General features: G+C 43.4%; 1 protein-coding gene across 3 annotated transcripts in view; it reads left to right on the top strand.

Annotated features, from left to right (window-relative positions):
• The window catches only part of fhdc1 (FH2 domain containing 1), a 47,932-nt gene extending 40,749 nt beyond the window's left edge, over positions 1 to 7,183 (top strand). For 2 of the 3 annotated variants that reach the window (XM_054780501.1, XM_054780502.1), the window contains exons 10-12: positions 81 to 330; positions 442 to 606; positions 1,287 to 7,183. In XM_054780501.1, coding sequence (XP_054636476.1) covers positions 81 to 330; positions 442 to 606; positions 1,287 to 3,281 — 2,410 coding nt within the window. In that variant the 3' untranslated portion in view covers positions 3,282 to 7,183. The remainder of the gene's footprint in view (positions 1 to 80; positions 331 to 441; positions 607 to 1,286) is intronic. The other variant, XM_054780503.1, reaches the window with a different exon arrangement.
• The last annotated feature ends 12,822 nt before the right edge of the window (positions 7,184 to 20,005 follow it).

Raw genomic sequence — 20,005 nt, 5'->3', positions numbered from 1 at the left:
ATAATTAAATTGCTTTGAATGAAATTCCACATCCTGTGACACACTGTGATCATCAAGTCATTTTTTGTATTTCATTTCAGTCCGCTCCCGAAAATGACACTCAAAGTCGCCCTGTCTTTGCCCCATCACCACCCTCTTTCCAAGCTCCCTAAAAGTCGAGATAGTGGTTATCCTTGTGATCACTGTGCAGGATTTCATGTTTTTGCATGTAGAATCTCTGCGGAGAACATTGAGGTGGAGTTCTCCTCCTTATACGTTCGCATCAAAACCCTGGAGGAGAAGGTTCAAGGTGACCCGGAGTTGCTGCTGCAGTGGGAAACCTTCTTGCAGGTGAGTCAGCGCTTGTTATGTAATAAACCCACTGACCTGACAGACGGCGACATCTTTGAATGCAGCATTCCGGCTACTACACATCTTTGTCGTTGCTGTCTTTGCCGTCAGAGTTCGGCACAGGCGCTCCAGGACCTCAAGCGGCGGCGCCTGGACCTGCGCAAAGAAGGGAATGCGCTCATTGATTTCTTTTGCGAAGACAAGGACACGTTCAAGCTGGACGAATGCTTCCGCATCTTTCAAGACTTCTGCATCAAGTTCAAGAAGGCCGTCAAGGTCAGTCCTTAAAAATCTTGAAAGTCCTTACAGCCGGTGCCCCCCAGCAGTGATTGATAGTACTGACACTTGAAAACAAGCCCTGATGCACTTTCTCCAATAGTTCCGGTTTGCTTCGTCCGCTGTCAACATTATCATCCAAAACCCTGAAGTGGTTTCAGTCCGCTAGCTTGCACATAAACTCTGTTGCAGTTCTGGTCCGTTCTGATGAAATATGAACTCTACGGGAGCCAGAAAGTATTTGCATAATCACCAGAGAAAATCGTTGGCCACACATCTCTTTGCGTCATATCTTAGTCTAGTTCTCTAGCAGAACACCGACTGGCCGTTTTGGTGTGTGTTAACACGATCATCCGAAACCGTGGTGCGCACCAAACAGGTTTCCATACCATCTCTTGTGTAAATGTGAATGCTACCCAGACCCAGACTCAAGGCCTGGAAAACTGACATCGGGTAAACACCAGCAACTACGGTGTTGTGTTCGGTACAGTCTTTTGCAGCATGTTCGTCAATTTGCAGAACAAAATCATTCTTATTGTGAACTCCTGCTCCACTACACTTTGCAGCACCATTCAAACCATGTATCATTTTCTGATTCGATGAGACCACTGATCGATTGGTTGAATTTTGTTTCTGAATTTTGTTTCTGAATTTTTTTTGTTTCTTTTTTTTTTGTGAAGGACAACGCAGACCGTGATCAAAAAGAGGCAGCGAGGCAGCGTCGCCTAAAGGAGCTGGAGGAAAAGCGCTTTGCTTGGTCAAGCGAAGACCACAAAGGCATATTCGGTCGTAGCAGCAGTGAAAACGACGTGGAAATGCTCACCAAGGAAGGCCTCATGGACTTCTTCCAGCAGAGGTCCAAGAGTCCACACAGTCCGCTGGGACGTTCGTCCAGCGCTCGGCGCCATCGCCACACCATGACCTCCATAGCGGATCGTGAACTCCAAGGATACCTTGAGCTGTTTGGAGCCTCTGACGACTATTCCAAATTTAACAGTCTACCTCGGTCTGGCCGCACCCACCAACGGAAGACGACCCCTTGGATCTTAACCCAGGGCGATGACCGCGAGCTGGGCTACAATAGAGAATTGCCTTCTGCTCGTGCAAACACAGAACCTCTCAGTCCACTTGCAAGGTTTTCTTCTTCTGGGCAAAACACTGATGAGGACCAATGCAACAACAATAGTTACGCGTGTGTGTCGGAGGGCGGCCATCTGCCTCATACGTTTAGCGACTTTCACAACCCAGCGATTAACGGCCACATGAACGTGAGTGTAGAGAAACATACTTTAGTTTTAGGTCCTCAAGCTTTTGACCTTCCAAGTCCAAACAATAACAGTAACCACATGCACCTTGTCAACCAGGGGGATGTTGAGGTCACTGATCTGGAAAAAGACAAGTGTTCTCTTTCTGGCAGTCTGGATCTGGATAAATATCCAGGCGGTTTAGAAGGGGTGGAACCCAAGGGAGAGGTGAGACAGATGGATCGCAATCAAGAAGAGAATAGCACAGTTTCATCAACAACCTGTGACACTCCTCTGCCATTAGACACTCCTATATCCAACAGAAAGCCGGTGTTTAACATCCTAGACTGCACAGAAGCAGACTGCTCCGTCACACTAGATTACTCTGAGGTTGAAAGCTCATCTCTCTCAAAAGAAGGACTTCATATCAGGACGGGTGACTGCAGCGAAGACCAGGAGAATCCTCACCATCTAAGTTGTCCGCTCCCATACAATGAACTTTCTGTGGACGCCGCCTCTGCGACACTACCAGAGTGGGAAATGGAAAGCTGTGACACCACAGTAGCAAAGCAAGCCGGGGTAAAAGACCCTCAGGGAGGCAGCAGGAAACCGCTGCGTACAAACAGCAAAGGCAGAAAGTGCGGCAGCGCCAGCGGTTCTGGTGTGCGAACGTTAACCAGCAGCGAGAGCCAGGGCATGCGGAAAGTGGTGCCCATAACCAGGCTAACCAGGACAGGGAGCCGAAAGCAAGCAGACAGTGAAGACTTGCGCCAGCCTCTCCGTGAACAAAGTACCCCTCCAAGAGGGCGGAGTGAGAAGACCGCTCGACCTCCCCGACACTCCAGTCTGCCTCCTGATGAGTCGAAATCTCAGAAGGTAGGTGGCCTCACTGGCAGCATCTCCAGATGTCCGTGCGATCCTATCCAGAGGAAGACCTCGGTCAACAAGCCGAGTGCCAAGCCCCTCAGAAACATCCAGAAGCCTGCACCAGAGGAGAAGATGTGCCGCTCCACCATGAGGGCCCTGGCACAGGCTCAAGTCCAGGGTGGCACTTCCTCAGAAAACGGCAGCTCCCAGGTGCCAGCCTCCAAGACTTTACCCGATGTCCCAAGCTTTGCCCGGAACACTGTGGCGTCGTCTTCCAGGACCAAGAAGGAGCCCGCCGCCCAGTCCACCCCCTCTCACGTTCCCTCCTTTTTGAATCGGCAGACTTCCATCAGGCAGACCAGGTCAGGACAGACGGTTCATAACAGCGAGGAGCGACCACAGGGGACAACCCTGCGGCGGGTCCACAGCGTCAGGGCAGATAGTCGCAGCACCTGCCGCAGCCAGACTCCGCCTCCTGCACGGGAGGACGTTAGAAAGAACTTTTCAGACAAGTCTCGAGACGTGGTGACACCCAGCAAGAGTGCGAAGCCCAGCTGGAAGTAACACAAAACACATAAGAACTTGCATCACGCAAAAGACTACAACAAAAGTTATCTCCTGGAGGACCGTCTAGTAGTTGACTTCAGGACTGTGAATTCTGTGTCTCTGTGTTCAGTGAAGCTATGCTGTCTTAAAGTCATTAACGTAATCGACAAACGGCAAGTCGGTGAATAGCATCGGATCATTTTTGCCTGCTTAGTCGTCCAACAGAAGGATTTCCACTGCAGGAACTCGGAACCGGACTTAGGCGGCTGTCATTTTGGACATTTTCATGGCATTGGCACTTTCAGATCCTGAAAACGCAAACATAAAAGTGTCCAAGAACAAAACCAATGTTGTTTCTGTGTAAGCATTGGTAACGGTCGAATGGTATGCAGTTTATTGTTAGTTTCTGAAGGTGATCAAACCATTTCATAGTGCATTGATCATAATTATCGCATTTGCTGTGTTTAGTGGTAACATCATTTATTATGCTAATACAAAACACGGACAGATTTAAAAAAAAAAAAAAAAAAAAAAACTTTAAAAAACGACACTGATAACGGTCGTCTGTGAAAATGGAGTTTCGGGATGAAACGGCATATGGTTTAATGATCAACTGTGATTGATTACTGACAGTTATCTTACCGCTTCAATTTCAATTCAATTAAAACTTTAGTGCCTGAGAGTCCGGTGCTTTAAGAACACGAAGAAGTCAGATTTATTTTGCAAAACGATATTTTTACACATGTCATCCGTCCTAAAGAAACACTGAAGTGTTTGGCATATTTTTGAGGTCTACGTAGAGGACCAGGGTAGAAGCACTGTCATCTGGGAGAAACTTGGAATGGAACCACTGCTCCTCCGCATTGAGAAGAGCCAGATGAGGCGGTTCAGGCATTTGGTCATTATGCCTCCCGGAGGCCCCCCTGGGGCGGGGTTCAGGGCACATCCGTCTGGTAGGAGGACTCAGGGACGACCCAGGACACGTTGGCGAGATCATGTCAACTGGCCTGGGAACGCCTCAGGAGCTGGACAAAGTAGCCGGGGAGAGGGAAGTCTGGGTTTTCCTGCTTAGTCTGCTGCCCCTGCGACCCAAGATGGATGGACAACAACCAAAATCCTGTTCGACAGCGAGGTTACGCTGCATCGCACAACTGGTGAATGTGAACCCATGTGCGTATTCCAAAAAACTTTTCCACTAAAATGCAGCCGGTAACTCTTCAAGTGGCATCTCGCCCTACTCTGCGTTGGCGTGAGTATTAGTGTTTGCCATGATTTTTGACAGGTTTGCCTACGCCGGATGAGTTCCTGCAGTAGACATCCACCCGTGTTGTCGTGTACAAGCTAGCTATTGTAACGTATCTCGACAATACTGCGCTGCGAGATGTCTGTAGGTTAGGAGTCCTTTGAGTCTCTTTCGGTGACGTGCTTTGGCCTTTTATTTACCAGCAGAAACGTAATACTCTGTTGGCTTCTGCATGACGACAAGACCGCTGGAGTTCTTATCAAATTCTCCGTGATCGTATCTCAACTACAATGACCCGTTACGCCAGGGGTGTCCAAAGTGCGGCCCATTTTTGAGCGAGAACACAAAGCTAAGGTATGATGTTTTGGTCAGCTAGCTTAGCATATGCTGACGTCAGTTTTTCTGTGGAAAAAGTTTGGACACCCCAGCGTTATGCAAAACTGCGGTACTTCTTTGTGCCTCATGTGTTAGCTTGTAAATGTTTTATTCGGAACGCCTCCATGCTGTCATGGAGAAGATGCGCATGCCGGCACACCGCTAACGCTAGCGACGACAAGCATTGAAGACAAATACGCATTTCACTGTTGTTTTTATTTCGGGACATTTTCACTGTGAATGTAGCGCCTCGTTATTTATCCCGTACGGTACCTGCCAGGACGAGGCTATTGTTACTGTATGTAGCTTTAAACTCAACACAGTAAAGCATTTACACTGGACACAACATTAGGTACGCTTAATGAAGAGCTTTTTTGTCCTTTGTAAAAGCGATTTCAATGTCATGCGATGCTGCCTGATGTTGTGGTCGATGATGATTATTCAGCCCAAGCATAGAAAATATGTGATGATTGTGTGTGCATTTGTTGTATTGTTGCATTGTTGTTGTATGCACGAGTATTAGGGCCCCGGTGAAAACGATACAATATCCATATAATGGTAATATCACAAGAAAAATGTTGTATTAAAAAGAAGCCAGGAGGTTCTGTGAATAAAATGGTAGTTTGAATAAAAGATCTGCTATATATGAATATGCACATACAGTACGTCTTTAAAAAAAGCTTTGGTTGATGGTACGGCTTTATTCTCACTAAATTAAAACATTTGTCTTGTAATATTATGACTTTATTATCATAAAATGTAGAGTTTTTCTTCATGATATTATTTTTTCCTCATGATAAAACATGTTTGTTATACAACTACAACCTTATTCTTTATTTATTAAAACGTTCCCACCGTATGGTTATCATATTTACACCTTATTCTCGTAAAATGACAACTTTTTGTCATTATTTTATAACTTTATTTTTGTAAAAATCTATTTGTGCTGTCGTGGTCATGTTGATGGAGGATTACCAATGCATTCCAGTAAAAGTAGGATTTTCTTGTGTGTTTGTGTTACAGTCATTATTTTGTAAATCATTTCTTGTAATATTAAGGATGAATTTGTTTTCCCAATTGCGAATCTGTTCCCATGATATGGTGATTTTTTTCCCACTTGAAATATTACAAAGTTATTTTCTCTCACTTAGGAAGTTACTCCCATGATATCACAAATGAGTCTGATCTAAATTAGAAATGTCTTCCTGTTATATAAAGGATTTCTTTTCTTGTAATTTTTACTCCCATGACTTTTTTCCTGTAGTATCACAAATTCATTTTCTCTAAATTAGAAATTCATTCCTGTTCAATTACAGCTTTTTTTCTTGTGATATTACAAACTCATTTTCTCTAAATTAGGAATTTATTCATGTTCTATTGCACCTTTTTTTTTATTGTAATATTACAAACGTATTTTCTCTCAATCACTCGTATATCATGATTTTTTTCCCCCTGTAGTGTCACGCATTTATTTTCTCCAAATTTGGAATTTATTGCTGTGATATTGTGACGTTTTATTTTGTAAAATTATGCGCTAGGACTATCCTTCTAAATGGAGCCTTTTTCCAGTCCAATATTGCAATTTGCTTCTTGTAAAAGTGCTGTGCTGCCGCCATAATATTTGGACTTCCGTCTCATAATTCTTTGTGTGTTTCTTGTGTGTTTTGTGGCTCTGATCCTCCTTGCTGATATTTTCTGCATTTTGACTATTTTTCATGTTGTCATTTTCCTGTCAAGTCAGCGCGAAGAGTTTGTTTGTGGGCCTCGTCGGCCTTTTGAAATGTTACCACGGGCGACTGCCTCTCTTTAAAGTGCATTGTGCCATCGTCACCGTGGCAACGACACAGCAAACAGCCTGTTGCCTTAAAGCATCATCATCACCCTCACCAGCCATCCTTTTTACAAACATCTCAGTCACTTTGTTGTACATAATGTAAAGACATAGTATTTTTCTGACTATTAAAGCTTTATATGGCAGCACAGCTGCGTGTGTGTGTGTGTGTGTGTGTGTGTGTGTGTGTGTTTCTGTCATGCAAATCAAGCTGTTGGACACAAAGGAGGCAATATGTCGCCGTGTGTGGTCTTCAACGCTTTTTCCACATGCAGGACACTTCATTAGGTACACCACTGAACGAAATCCAGGGGGAAGAGTGATGATGATGATGACGTAGAATGTGTGGACTTGAGTTCACGTGACGTGAAAGTGCATCCACTTCCTGGTTGACTGGAAGCAGCCACCTATCACAGCCTGTGGTTTGCTTTGTAGCTTCATTATCATAAATAAAGGCAGAAAACTAACCAATTTGTCTACTTACTTGTCTACTTACTTTTGCCGTGAGAATTACGTCTGTCAAATGTGTTGTCTGTTGTCAACAGCTTGTCACAGGCCTTTTCTGGTGTCTTGTTTACACACCTTGCCTGGCTCTCATGCTTGCCTCTCGCATTGACTCCAGCGAGCGCTAACTGCCTAGCTTCTGGTCTCTGGACTCCGAATGTGACTTTTTAGTACCGCAACGACATTTTGTCTTTAAAACAGTCACGCCATGCGGTTAGTTGGGAGCTCGTTTTTGTACCGTTAGCGCGGAACCTTTTCATTGTCAAAACAAAACTCACCAAGCGTCTGTCAATGTCAGATTGACCGTCTTGGATTTATTTTACAGCGTGATTGATTGGAGCAAGAATTGAGCTATATTTGCTATCATCCTCATATTTGTCCAAACAAATGTAGCTTTAGTTGCAGCAGGCGTTCCAATGATCAATAAACTGAAGAAACAAGGCTGGTCCAATCATGTTTTCCATGACTGTAAAGCCATAGAACACAATGCCTTGAAAGATCAGTCAAACTGGTCTAAAATGGCCGCTACTGAAGGGGTTGTCTTTTGAAAAATGGCCGTGATTGAATGAGTTTAAGTCTTTTTTTAACATTTCAGACTCTTGCTTTCTGAAATCCACTGCACCCACGTGAACAATCAGATGTTTCAAAAAAATATGAAACAAAATAAGTCAAATATGTTTTTGTCCAAATGAAGGTGAGTTTTTAATTCACTTTTTCAGATCATAGAGCCAATAGCAGGGGTGCAACCTTGGATTCTGGGCCCCGTGACAAAAAAATCACCTTTATCCACCCGGTGGACACCATCCTCTTGACCTTCATCATTGGACTCATCTTCATCGTCATGGCATCAGCACTGCCTAACCTGCAGAACCTGTCAGACCGTATGAAGAAGCGGGGCGGTGCAGCAGTGGTAAACATTGGGGTAAAACACAAATGGGAGCTCTATTTACTGTACATCCATGGAGAGGAAGTACTGGTGTATCACCCGTAACGTGTCCTCTTCCAGACTCTGACACCATCTGTGGACAAGCGGGACACTGCAGAAACACCAGAAATGGAGACTATGTTTGTCAAACTAAAGATGAGCTCCCTTGGGGAGTCTCTTCTCCGCCCAGCGTGATCATTTCATACAATGCATTTATTAGACACCAGGGGCCCCCGACCAGCTGCTATGTTATCATTAATAATGAATGATATCATTCAATGGGAAGATTTGTTCAATTTGTTTGCAGATCACATAATGCAACCTTTGTTGTGCCTTTTCTTAATACGTCCTTTATTCTCACAGGCAGTTGCCCTCCAATAGATGTTTCCTGTTTGTTAACGACAAGAAGAACTGGAGTCATGCTGAGGTAAACCAGCCCCGAATCCTTCAAACAGGTCAGAGGTGGGTGGCACAAATACACGCATGTATACAGCGAGTCTCTTACAGCGCTGTGGAGGAATTCTGGCCCACTCACCTTTGCAGAATTGTTGTCATTCAGCCACACTGGAGGCTTTTCCAGCATGAAGCGCCTTTTTAAGGTCATGCCACAGCATCTCAATAGGATTAGACAGTCGGCTTTACACTCAACACACCTTGCTAACCCACTAAACTGGCTTTGCAGTACACCCCCCCCCCCCGTCTCTAACAGAGTCCACGCGCCTCCATACAACAGGCATACTTCACTGATGCATAAAACAGGGCCATCTAGCGGCATTCAAGTGTAAAAACATGACAAATACACTTGTCACTTACACTCTAGCGCGGTTTTTCAAACGATTAATTATTTAATAAATGATCGCTGTTTCGTGGTTGGCTACTACGGAGCCCCTGAGGGGACATGGAGAAAAAAATGATGGGTAAAAAAATACACATTTTTTTAAGAGCGCTGTCAACGTGTTATCTTGAAAAACTATGTGAAGCTACAGGACACACTTCCGGTCATAGCTTGCCTTCACATAGCGAAAATTGGGTGGAAAGGCATCATTAATGTCCATCTTCAGCATTTGCGCATCCCATAATGCACAATTGAAGAGTTATAAAGTGATACTGTAATTATAGGAACAAGTCTTTTCAAAATAACATCAAACACTCGGTCCTAGCTAGTGTTGCTGGGAAGACATCTTTGAGTACTGGTACTCCAAAGGAAGCACAGTGATTAGCCATACATCGGATTCTTTCACTTACGTGCACTGCTTTTCCTTTCAGAATATCAGCAACTCAACCAATGTGCTGCTCTTAATTTGAAGTTTCAAAGCAAACATCCGCTCTGAACGCGGAAGTAGCGGAAATACAATAGTCTTAATGTAAACAGTTAAGCTCTCGTAGTATTGTATAGTATTGTATTGTATATTGTATAGTATTGCGTTATCGCGTAAACGTTTTACGAACTGTAGCAAAAATCCGTCTTCTTTTTTTTAACCCATCATTTTTATTCTCCATTTCCCCCAGGGCGCCCCGTAGACTACGGACTATTCTTAGTGCAAAAAGAAACATTTTTAAGCAAATTGTACATATTTTTTTGCCCAGATCAAGCATTTTCAAGCATAAAATGGCTAAATACACTGAAATACAAATACAGGATAAACCATGAAGACCACAACTTGTGGATGTAGTATTCCACATTGGTCACAAGGTGTCACTTGGCGGTGAGACCACCACCGAAGCACCAGACTTCAACAATCGGCTTTTGTAGCAGGTTTAAATGATCTCACAATCAGTCAGGTACAATAGTAATCGTAACTAGAGAAGCACTCCGCCAAGCGCCATAGTTCCCTCGTATTGTGATTCACACCAAAATAATAATCCTACAGTTTTTTGGACCAGTCTTTTGATATTTTGTAGAACCTGTTGGACACATGTCCTATATTTTTTCCCAAAGTGCTCTGGCCATTTTTTGTGGAGTCATATGCACAAAATGCTGAAAATGATCCTATCTCGTTATGTTAAAGAATCCTTAAACAAATTCCTGGGTCCAGACGGTGATCCAGATCCTCATCCATTCACAACTTTTTCAGTAATTTTGAACACAAACAAACAAACAGATAAACGGCGGCAAAAACATAACCTCTGTGCTGCGCTTGCGCTTTGCACTGCGCTTGGCGGAGGGAATAATAACATAGGTCACTGTTACGGCCATAGCCCACAACAAGCTAAAAGTCAACTCTGAATCCCCGACGTCACTTCCTGTCCTTCCTGTTCTCTGATTATTTGAACTTCATTGGGTATTAAGAATGTAAAGGTGACTACATGAATGTTATTTCATGTATAGATGGCAGGGGTGTCACAAGAGAACGTGACGTGAAGATGTGAGGTTTCGTGGACACTAGGCCTGGAATGGTAATAATAAATACATTAATTCATCACTCAATAAGTGAAAATGAACTGAATAATTTGGAATCATTTTGTTTACACATGTCATGTCATTGGTCATGTGAGTGGTCATTGGTCATGTCATTGGTCATGTGAGTGGTCATTGGTCATGTCATTGGTCATGTGAGTGGTCACTGGTCATGTCATTGGTCATGTGAGTGGTCACTGGTCATGTCATTGGTCATGTCATTGGTCATGTGAGTGACCATTGGTCATGTCATTGGTCATGTGAGTGGTCATTGGTCATGTAATTGGTCATGTGAGTGGTCTCTGGTCATGTCATTGGTCATGTGAGTGGTCTCTGGTCATGTGAGTGGTCATGTGAGTGGTCATTGGTCATGTCATTGGTCATGTGAGTGGTCATTGGTCATGTCATTGGTCATGTGAGTGGTCTCTGGTCATGTCATTGGTCATGTGAGTGGTCATTGGTCATGTCATTGGTCAAGTGAGAGGATTAAGATCCTCCCAATCCTTCTTTATCCTGCAGGAAGGAAGGCTGGCAGATCAATGTGGCGCTTTCACCACCGCATTGACTTTTCCTTTTTACATGTTGCATGCTGCAATACTGCAATACAATAACATGTTGGATACTGCAATACAGTAACATGTTGGCTACTGCAATACAATAACATGTTGGATACTACAAGACTACAGTGCTGTTCCTCTGCTGTGTGCTGGACAACACAAACAGTGAGTCTTTTTTTCCAGCTATGTGCCACACTGCATGACATCTCATTTATTATTATTATTATTATTATTATGTCTTTCATTCTTGACTCATTCCATATTATAACCTGGGACTTTGTCCTCTCGTCTTTGGGGTTTAACCCTTTAAGGGTATTATTACAAGACATGTATTCAAGGAACCTCACCTGTGTGTGTTTTACTTCTTTTGAAATATACTCCTCAGCTCAGACGCCATCACCCTCACCCCACCCTCTACATGGACAGCCACGTTACGTATGTACACACACACACACACACACACATACACACACACACACACTATTATGTCTTGTACTATCTAAAGTAGTATGGCTAGGACTATATGAAATACTACGTTTTGCGCTATGTGTAGTAGTATGTTGAATGCTGTGTGGAGTATGTTTTTGTTGTTGTGTCTTCAGTAGTATGTTGAGTGGCATGCGCAGTATGGTTAGTAGTATGTTGACTTGCACATAGTAGTGTGTTTAGTAGTATGTTGACTTGTGCACGTAGTAGTGTGTTTAGTAGTATGTTGAGTGATGTATGCAGTATGACGAGTAGTACTGTATGTTATGTGTTGTGGAGCAGTATGTTTATTGTTATGTTGAGTGGTATGTGCAGTAGTATATTTCTAGAACTGGGTTTAGTACTTGCATTCGTAGTAGAATGTTTAGTACAATGTGTAGTAGTATGTTTGGTACTCTGTGCAGTAGTACTTTTAGTCGTGTACTGTCGTGTATTTGGCTCTGTTGGCTCGCTGGTGAAGGTGTGCTATGATTATTATTGCGATTATTAGTATGCTATTAGGAGGCTTGCTGCACGTGTACGCGTTGTGCATGCGAATCAGGTGGTCTTTTGGGGCGCCAAAATAAAAGCATTCACAATCACTCATGGAAAGAAATGCAAATAAGTTTTCTTTCCGTCTTTGAATGTGGGAGAGGGAGGTCGCGGGGGGGGGGGGGGGGCTGCATTGTAGCGTTGCTATGGCGACAGCTTCGCTCGTCATGCGGGCGGAGTTGGCCTGAACGACATCGTTTCAGACACGACCTCTTCTTCTACTGAGTTCTAAGACGGTGTCAGTTTGTTGGCATTTGTGTTCATTTATTCATGCAGCGTTTACACGTGGGTATTCATGTTTTATTGGGCTCATTTCAATCCCTCAACTGAAAGTTATTCATTCATCATTTTCCCCACTCCATTGGGGTGAATAACATATCATAATAACACTTTATTATTTGTATTATTTATTATAATAGTTATATAACGTATTATTTCTACCTTGAGAATACCTATTTGTATTTCCAGTATTTCCAGTGTTTATCTTATTTTATTATTGTTCTATCTCTGTTTGTTTATGTATTTCTTGTTTATTCTCTCATTACCCCCACTGTGAAATGTGAATACATGATGAGTAGTAATATTATATTTCTTAGTATATTTGGATGTTATTGTTTGCCTGATCATTTCCCCCTTGCGGGACAAAAAACGTATTATGACAGTACACTATTATTTTTTTTATTATTTATAATATTTGCAACTTATTTATTCAGTCAGAATATTTATTTATACTTCAAGTTTACATTTATTATTGTACAGTTGATTTCATTCCTATTTATGCCCACATTTAGGGACAAATAACCTAAAATTATAATACATTTATAATAATATTATTAATTATATCTGTCTGAGCCGCACCCCTCGTGAGGACAAGTGGCATAGAAAATGAATGAATGAATGAATGAATGACTATTTTTATTATTTATATGGCCATTTTCATTGTATTTGATTCTTGCTGTTCATTGATACATTGATCATTTTCCGCACACGATTGGGACAAGTAACGAACATGATTTGTTATTCTTATTACTTAGTTTTTTGAGTATATTTGTATATTTTTATTTTGTTATCGTGATTTATCGGTTAATTAGTTCTTTCTTCTTTATTCCAAGTAACTAATAATTCTAATACATTTATTATTATTATTTCTGAGAATATTGTATATATTTTTGGGTTTGTATTTGATGATATTATTATTGTCATTATTTGCCTCCTCCATTGTGGGACAAATACAAAGCTTGTTTTATTGTTTTGTTTTTTGCGTTCCTTTTCCAACATTGGTGTGGCGGTGTGAATAACTCGGGCGTCGCTTCCAGTGTGGCTTCAGAGTGACTTTGTCGCCTCTGAGCGTACGTCGGCGTCAGTGGCGCTGCTCTAAAAGCGGCGCCGTGAGTGCACTTAAAGCTGATTGGCGCGTGCTGGGCCGGGGCCAGGTAGTAAGCTAGTTAGTGTGTAAAGAGCTCGGGGGAGATCGCAGTCAAGCGTTTTCCGTTGCTCAGACTAAGTAGACAAGTTCCACCACCGCCGCACTCTGAATGGAGGAATTGGATTCATTTAGGAGATTTCTTTGTGTTTTATTTGCGTCACGCTTAGGGGGGTGTCCTGCGAAGGCATACCCAAGTCATCGCTTTTAAAGCCTGTGTATCACCGTGGTAGCTTAGGCTAAAGTCATCATCTGGTCCTGACCAGGTTATGTCCGGACTTTCAGCTTAAAATCGGCTATGTTTGACTGCTTGACTCCTTTGGAGATGGCGTCACCACTTATCGGGAACCCGGCGGACGTGGGAGCAAGGATAACTCTGGTCGTACATATACAACATACCGGGGCACAGGACGGGACGGGACGACTGGGCGATAAAAGGGGGAGAGGAAAGGGAAGAAAAGGGGAGAGGGGAGAAGAAAAAACCCCAATCCAAACTAAAACAAGAAAGTTCGGCAACGTAGGCACACATGAGCACACTTTACAACATAAGAACTCAAAGACTTGCGAACGCCAACGAAACGCATCGTTATTTTCACAAAAAGGAAAACGTTGCCACAAAGGAAGTCTCCACAAAACACACCGACACTGCCACCCGGAGGTCACCACGAGGTACAGCAGGTCTCATGAGTGCGCTGATGCAACTCACCAGTCGTCCTCGCGCTTATTTGTCACCGGTCATGAGCATGATTCATGGTTTCACTTTGATGTGGCCACGAATAAACGCTTTTACGCGTATGGCAGAGTGACTCACTCGCTTTACTGTCACAGAACGCACACAGTAGATTTGTGTGTTCATCCTCGCACACTCAGCCTCACGTTCAGTAAAACACACAAACACAAACACACAAATTCTATTATTGAGATCAGAAAAACATGAAAACAAGATAGACATCATTAAATAATGTGGTTCTCCTCCTTCGCTCTTTTGTTGGCCGCTTGTTTGGGTTCACTGTTGCTGAATAAGTCTGTACTGCACCATCCCGTCCACTAGGTGGCGCAATCGTTCTATGAATACATGACGCAATCATGAGCCTGATGCAATCGATGCAATTTATTGCAGTTTTGTTTTTATAGCGCATGACTTCCTGTGTGTTTCGTTATTAGACCGTTGCAGAAAACTGGAACTTCCCGCTTGACTTTTGTGGGAGCAAACCGGCCGCACACGTTCGTGCGTGTGCACCTTTTAAGTTGAATGCAGCATTTTTAAAAAGGCCAGCGTGCTTTTATGTCACACTAAGATTTAAAAGAGAAAGATGTCTTTACTTCCAGTTTTTGCATGTTTCAGGTCATCAAACTAATTTAAATATTAGTCCGTGACAACACAAGTGAACACATTTCATTATTATTAAGGGAGAAAAAGGTCCAAGCCTACATGTCCCTGTGTGAAAAAGTGATGGCCCCCTAAAGCTAATAAGTGGTTGGCCCCCCTTAGCAGCAACAACTGCAATCAAGCGTTTGCCATAACTTGCAATGAGTCTCTTCCAGCGCTGGGGAGGAATTTAGCAGAATTGTTGTCATTCAGCCACATTGGAGGCTTTTCCAGCATGAAGCACCTTTTGAAGGTCATGCCACAGCATCTCAATAGGATTCAGGTCAGGACTTGGACTAGACCACTCCAAAGTCTTCATCCATTCAGAGGTGGACTTGCTGGTGTGTTTTGGATCATTGTCCTGCTGCAGAACCCAAGTTGCTTTCAGCTTGAGGTCACCAACAGATGGATGGACATTCTCCTTCAGCACAATTCATGCTTCCATTCATCACAGCAATCACTTGTTCACTCATGTTGGTTTGGTAGGTTTTTTTCTCTCTTAATAATAAAAAGTCTAATTTAAAAACTGCATTTTGTGTTCAGTTGCGTTGTCATTGGCTAACATTTAAAGTCACATTTAAGTGTGACAAACATGCAAAATAAAGGAATCAGAAAGGGGGTCAGCACTTTTTCACACCAGTGGATAAAGATAAAAATAGCGGCAACTGCTGGATGTGGTGGGGCACTGACCCACCCTTCCACCAATGCACCAAACAAGCCCCCATCGCAGGCCTCTGCTAGCCTGTTGTCACATGTAGCCTTGGGGGCAGTAATCTATCAGAGTTCAAAGGTGAAATATCAGCCCCCCCAGCCCCCCTCCACCCCTGTTCCCAAACCAGCGTCCTCCTGTGTCAGTGTGTTGGTACTGCTGGAAGCTGGCACGCATTCCTCATTGGAGCCATCACAGGAAACCAGCAGGATAACCACACACACACGTACACACGCACACACACACACACGCACACGCACACGCACACACACGCACACACACACACACACACCCACTGTCACACAGGCAGAGGAGAGCAGGGCGGCCATGACGGCGTGCAGGTAAGTGGAGATCAAACAGGAAGTAGCGGCTGACGATTGGGACACGTGTTGACACGAAAGCAAAGACGTCATACGAGTTCTCAGCGCTCGTTTATGCCGCAGGTGTTTTTTTTTGTTGTTTTTTTGCATGTTTGCGTGCTGTCAACAGACAATGTTGACCTTTTTGCAGCCGGAGCTCAGAGGTCGAAGCTCGTCCGCGCACTGCCTTGAAAAAAACACACACGACGTTATTTACTTTGGAGCTTCAGTGCCACGAAACGTGTGTGACTCGCATGATTGGACCCGCATGTCCAAAACAACAAGACAAACTGCATGAACGACACGTCACATGTTTTATGTGCCCAGTACGACACGTCACATGTTTTATGTGCCCAGTACGACACGTCACATGTTTTATGTACCCAGTACGACACGTCACATGTTTTATGTACCCAGTACGACACGTCACATGTTTTATGTGCCCACTACGACACGTCACATGTTTTATGTGCCCAGTACGTTGCACCCCACGCATGTTAACGCATCATGAGCTAAATAAGGTAGAATAAAACCAAATATAAGACAGACACTCTTTGCTGGGAGCCGTGCTTAGAAAAAAACTCACATTTAAAAGTCAGGTGAGTGACAGGAAGAAAAGCTCGGACTCATCGCTTAGTTGGTGTGCATGAATCAATCACTCGACCAAGAATATAAGACGACCACTCATTTTCAAAACCCATTCTTTAAAAAAAAAATAAGATTTTTGTTTTTAAGATCATCTATTTGATCATTTTCAATTTAATGAGTTTAAATTTTTTGATTTAATACTAATCAAATTGTTTTTAAAAAATGTTATTCATCCACGTCGCAGAAGTAACTTAGAAAAACAAACAATTTTTTTTTTTTATTTCTTAGCAGGTCACGGCTGCACCTTTCCAGGTCACTGGTGTGTGTGAGTGACAGGAAGAAAAGCTCCGACTCACTGGCTGGTGTGCATGACTAAACCACTGGACCCCGAATATAAGACAGCCGTTCTCTTTCAAGACAACGCATGAAAACGAGCAAAGCACGGCTAACGCTAACACATTGGCAGGCATTTCATGGTAATTATGCAAATGTGTGCTGCGCAAATTATGCAAATTATGCACTTATGAATTGTAATTATGCAGAAAAATCCTGCTTTTTTAAGATGAAATATTGAATCATTTTCAACTGAATAAATTTACATTTTCAGATTTAATAATAATTACTTGAGATTTTTTTTTCTCAATGTCACAGAAATAACTTACATAGCAAAAAAGAGAATAATAATAACAATATCGTATTTCTTAGCAAGTCACAACTGCAGGTCACTGGTGTGTGTGAGTGACAGGAAGAAAAGCTCCGAGTCATTGGTTGGTTTGCATGAATCAATCACGAGACCTCGAACATAAGAAGGCCACTCTTTGTCAAGACAACACATGAAAACTAGCAAAACACGGCTAATGCTAACACATTTTCAGTCATTTATTTGTAATTATGTGCAAAAAAAGCTAAAAATAGATCATTGTAAACATTATTATGTATTTTGTAAAAGTTCCTAGACAAAAAAAAGGGGACAAAAATGGCATTGCCCCGTAAATAATGCAGATTTGGCACCCCTGCTGTATCATACATTAGCTAACATTATAATGTGATTGATTCATATGAGGTCATGTGGGGAAGATTAGCCTTCATGTATTTATTAAAACATACACTTAGCTGCTTTTAGCCTCATTCAACTGCGCATGTTGGCCGATCTGTGTTGTTAGCGCGTTTAGCAGCAGCGGGCCAGACGCTAACACGACACGACGGTGACAGTGACGCGCGACGCTGTCTTATCTCGTGTCGCCAGGAGCGCACGGCTGACGCGGCGTGTCCGCGTTCGCACGGAGGGCAGCCGTGCGTTGAAAACAAAACGTGGTCATGTTGAGAGGAGAGAATCTTCCACAGGATGGGCAAGTGTGTGTCGTCGCAAAGACGCTGGCTAGCAGACGGATGGCAGGAAATGGAAGGCTGAGCTTGTAATCAGTCGTCTTCCTGCCGCCAGTGGACGCTTTAGATTAGATGAGTGGTGTTCAAGGTCAGTCATTTTGGGGGGGGGCGGCTTGCGCCATAGCAACTATAACTGTCAGGACCTGGTTACTGTATACTGTACAGTAGCTACACACCACAAAAACACTAAACATTTATCTTTACTTCTTTTAAAGTCAAGCATGATATGCTCTTTTCCCATTATATTTCATTATTGTCACAATGTGGCTTAAATTCCACATTTAGCTTCCTCATGGACACGACTCCACCTCTGACTCACCCCGAGGTAGATGAAAAAAAAAAAATCAGGCTTCACTACACATCTTAAAATGCAGGCTGGAGCTCTGCCAGCTACCCATCAGCCTGCTACAGACGTGTTTTTCCAGCAAGTAGGGTAACCTGGCATGAAAATGCAGCTGATCCAGTGACATGCAGTAGGCTTCGCTACACCTCCTAAAATCAAGCTATCCGCCAAGTCCGCTACAGACATAGGAGCTGTGATGGCGATCGTGTTGTTTTTATCCGGTGATTAGGCTAACCTAACATGATGTTGGTGTAGCACTTTAGCTCACGTCGCTACGCTAGCGTTGCTAATATCTGACTTCATTCAGGATGGGTGTTTGCAGCGTACATTTCCCAAAACTTCATCTGACTTCATCTGTGATGAGTATTTGGAATTACACTTTATTGGCGTACAATTCCCAAAGTTATGGCTGACTTCTAAATTATACGATGTCAGCAGTATTTGACGTAAGACGTTCCAATCGTATTTATTTACGAGCGAGAAACATTTCATATCGTAGCAACACGCTGAAACGAAGACTCGTGATGTACGTTTGTGGTTCCAAGTGACGTCTTTTGAGACGGTACTTTGAACTCGGACGTGTTGTGCAACTTCAGAGGCTTATTTAACAATAATGTGCACGATGACGTGAAGCAGGCTTTGCTACGCATCTTAAAATGAAGCTACCCGTCAGTCGGCTACAGACGCGGAAGATGTAAGGTTGATTTTTCTTGAGCGAACAGGCTAACCTAGCCTGATGCTGCTGTTAAAATGTGATGCTAGCACTTTAACTCGCATAACTGCGCTAGCGTTGCTAATGTCTGACTTCAATCATGATGCGTAGTACATTTCCGGAAACTTTGTCTGACCTCTAAATTGTACGACCTCATTTGACGTAAGACGTTCCAATCGTATTTATTTACGAGCAAGAAGCATTTCATATCGTAGCAACACGCCGAACCGAAGGCTCGTAAACGTCTTTCGCCACGGTACTTCAAACTCGGACACTTCAGAGGCTAATTTAACGATAATGTATACGATGACTTGAAGCAGGCTTTGCTACACATCTTAAAATGAAGCTAACCGTCAGTCGGCTACGGACGTGGGGGCTGTAAGGTTGATCTGTCTTGTGCAAATAGGCTAACCTAGCCTGGTGTTGCTGTTAAAATGTGATGCTAGCACTTTAACTCACACAGCTATGCTAATGACGCTAACATTTGACTTCATTTGACACTTTACTGGCGTACAATCACGAAATGTGTAAATGGTTTGACATCAGCGCTACTTGAGGCTCCAACTGTGTTCACGTGCAAGCTAGCGACGTGACGCGTCGTCAAAACGTTTTGAAATGAAGGCGTGTGACGTGCGTCGAGGTTTCCGGTGACATCTTTGGCAATGGTGGTTTGAACTCAGATGGGTATTGAATCATGTGCACACTCAGGCTTCGCTACACGTCTTCAAATAAAGCCGTCCATCAGTCAGGGAGACGCAGGTTTGACCTTTTCGCGCACACAAACATTTCAACGCCACTTTATGCGCACGCACGGTGAGTCAGCATTCGAGCATCCCGTCGTGTCCCTGGGTGAGGGCGGGGGGGCGGTGGGATGGGGGGGTCCAGAATCCATCTGCTACACCCTCATTCGTCATCCCCCTCCCCCCTCCCCCCATGCTGCACATGCTCCTTGCAGACAGAGGAGGAGGTGGTGGAAGGGAGGGAGGGAGGAGGGAGTTGAGTG

Source organism: Dunckerocampus dactyliophorus, chromosome 6 (assembly GCF_027744805.1).
Source record: "Dunckerocampus dactyliophorus isolate RoL2022-P2 chromosome 6, RoL_Ddac_1.1, whole genome shotgun sequence".
Lineage (NCBI taxonomy): Eukaryota > Metazoa > Chordata > Actinopteri > Syngnathiformes > Syngnathidae > Dunckerocampus > Dunckerocampus dactyliophorus.
The sequence above is the reverse complement of the archived record's forward strand: the minus strand, read 5'-3'. Positions and strand labels throughout refer to the sequence as shown.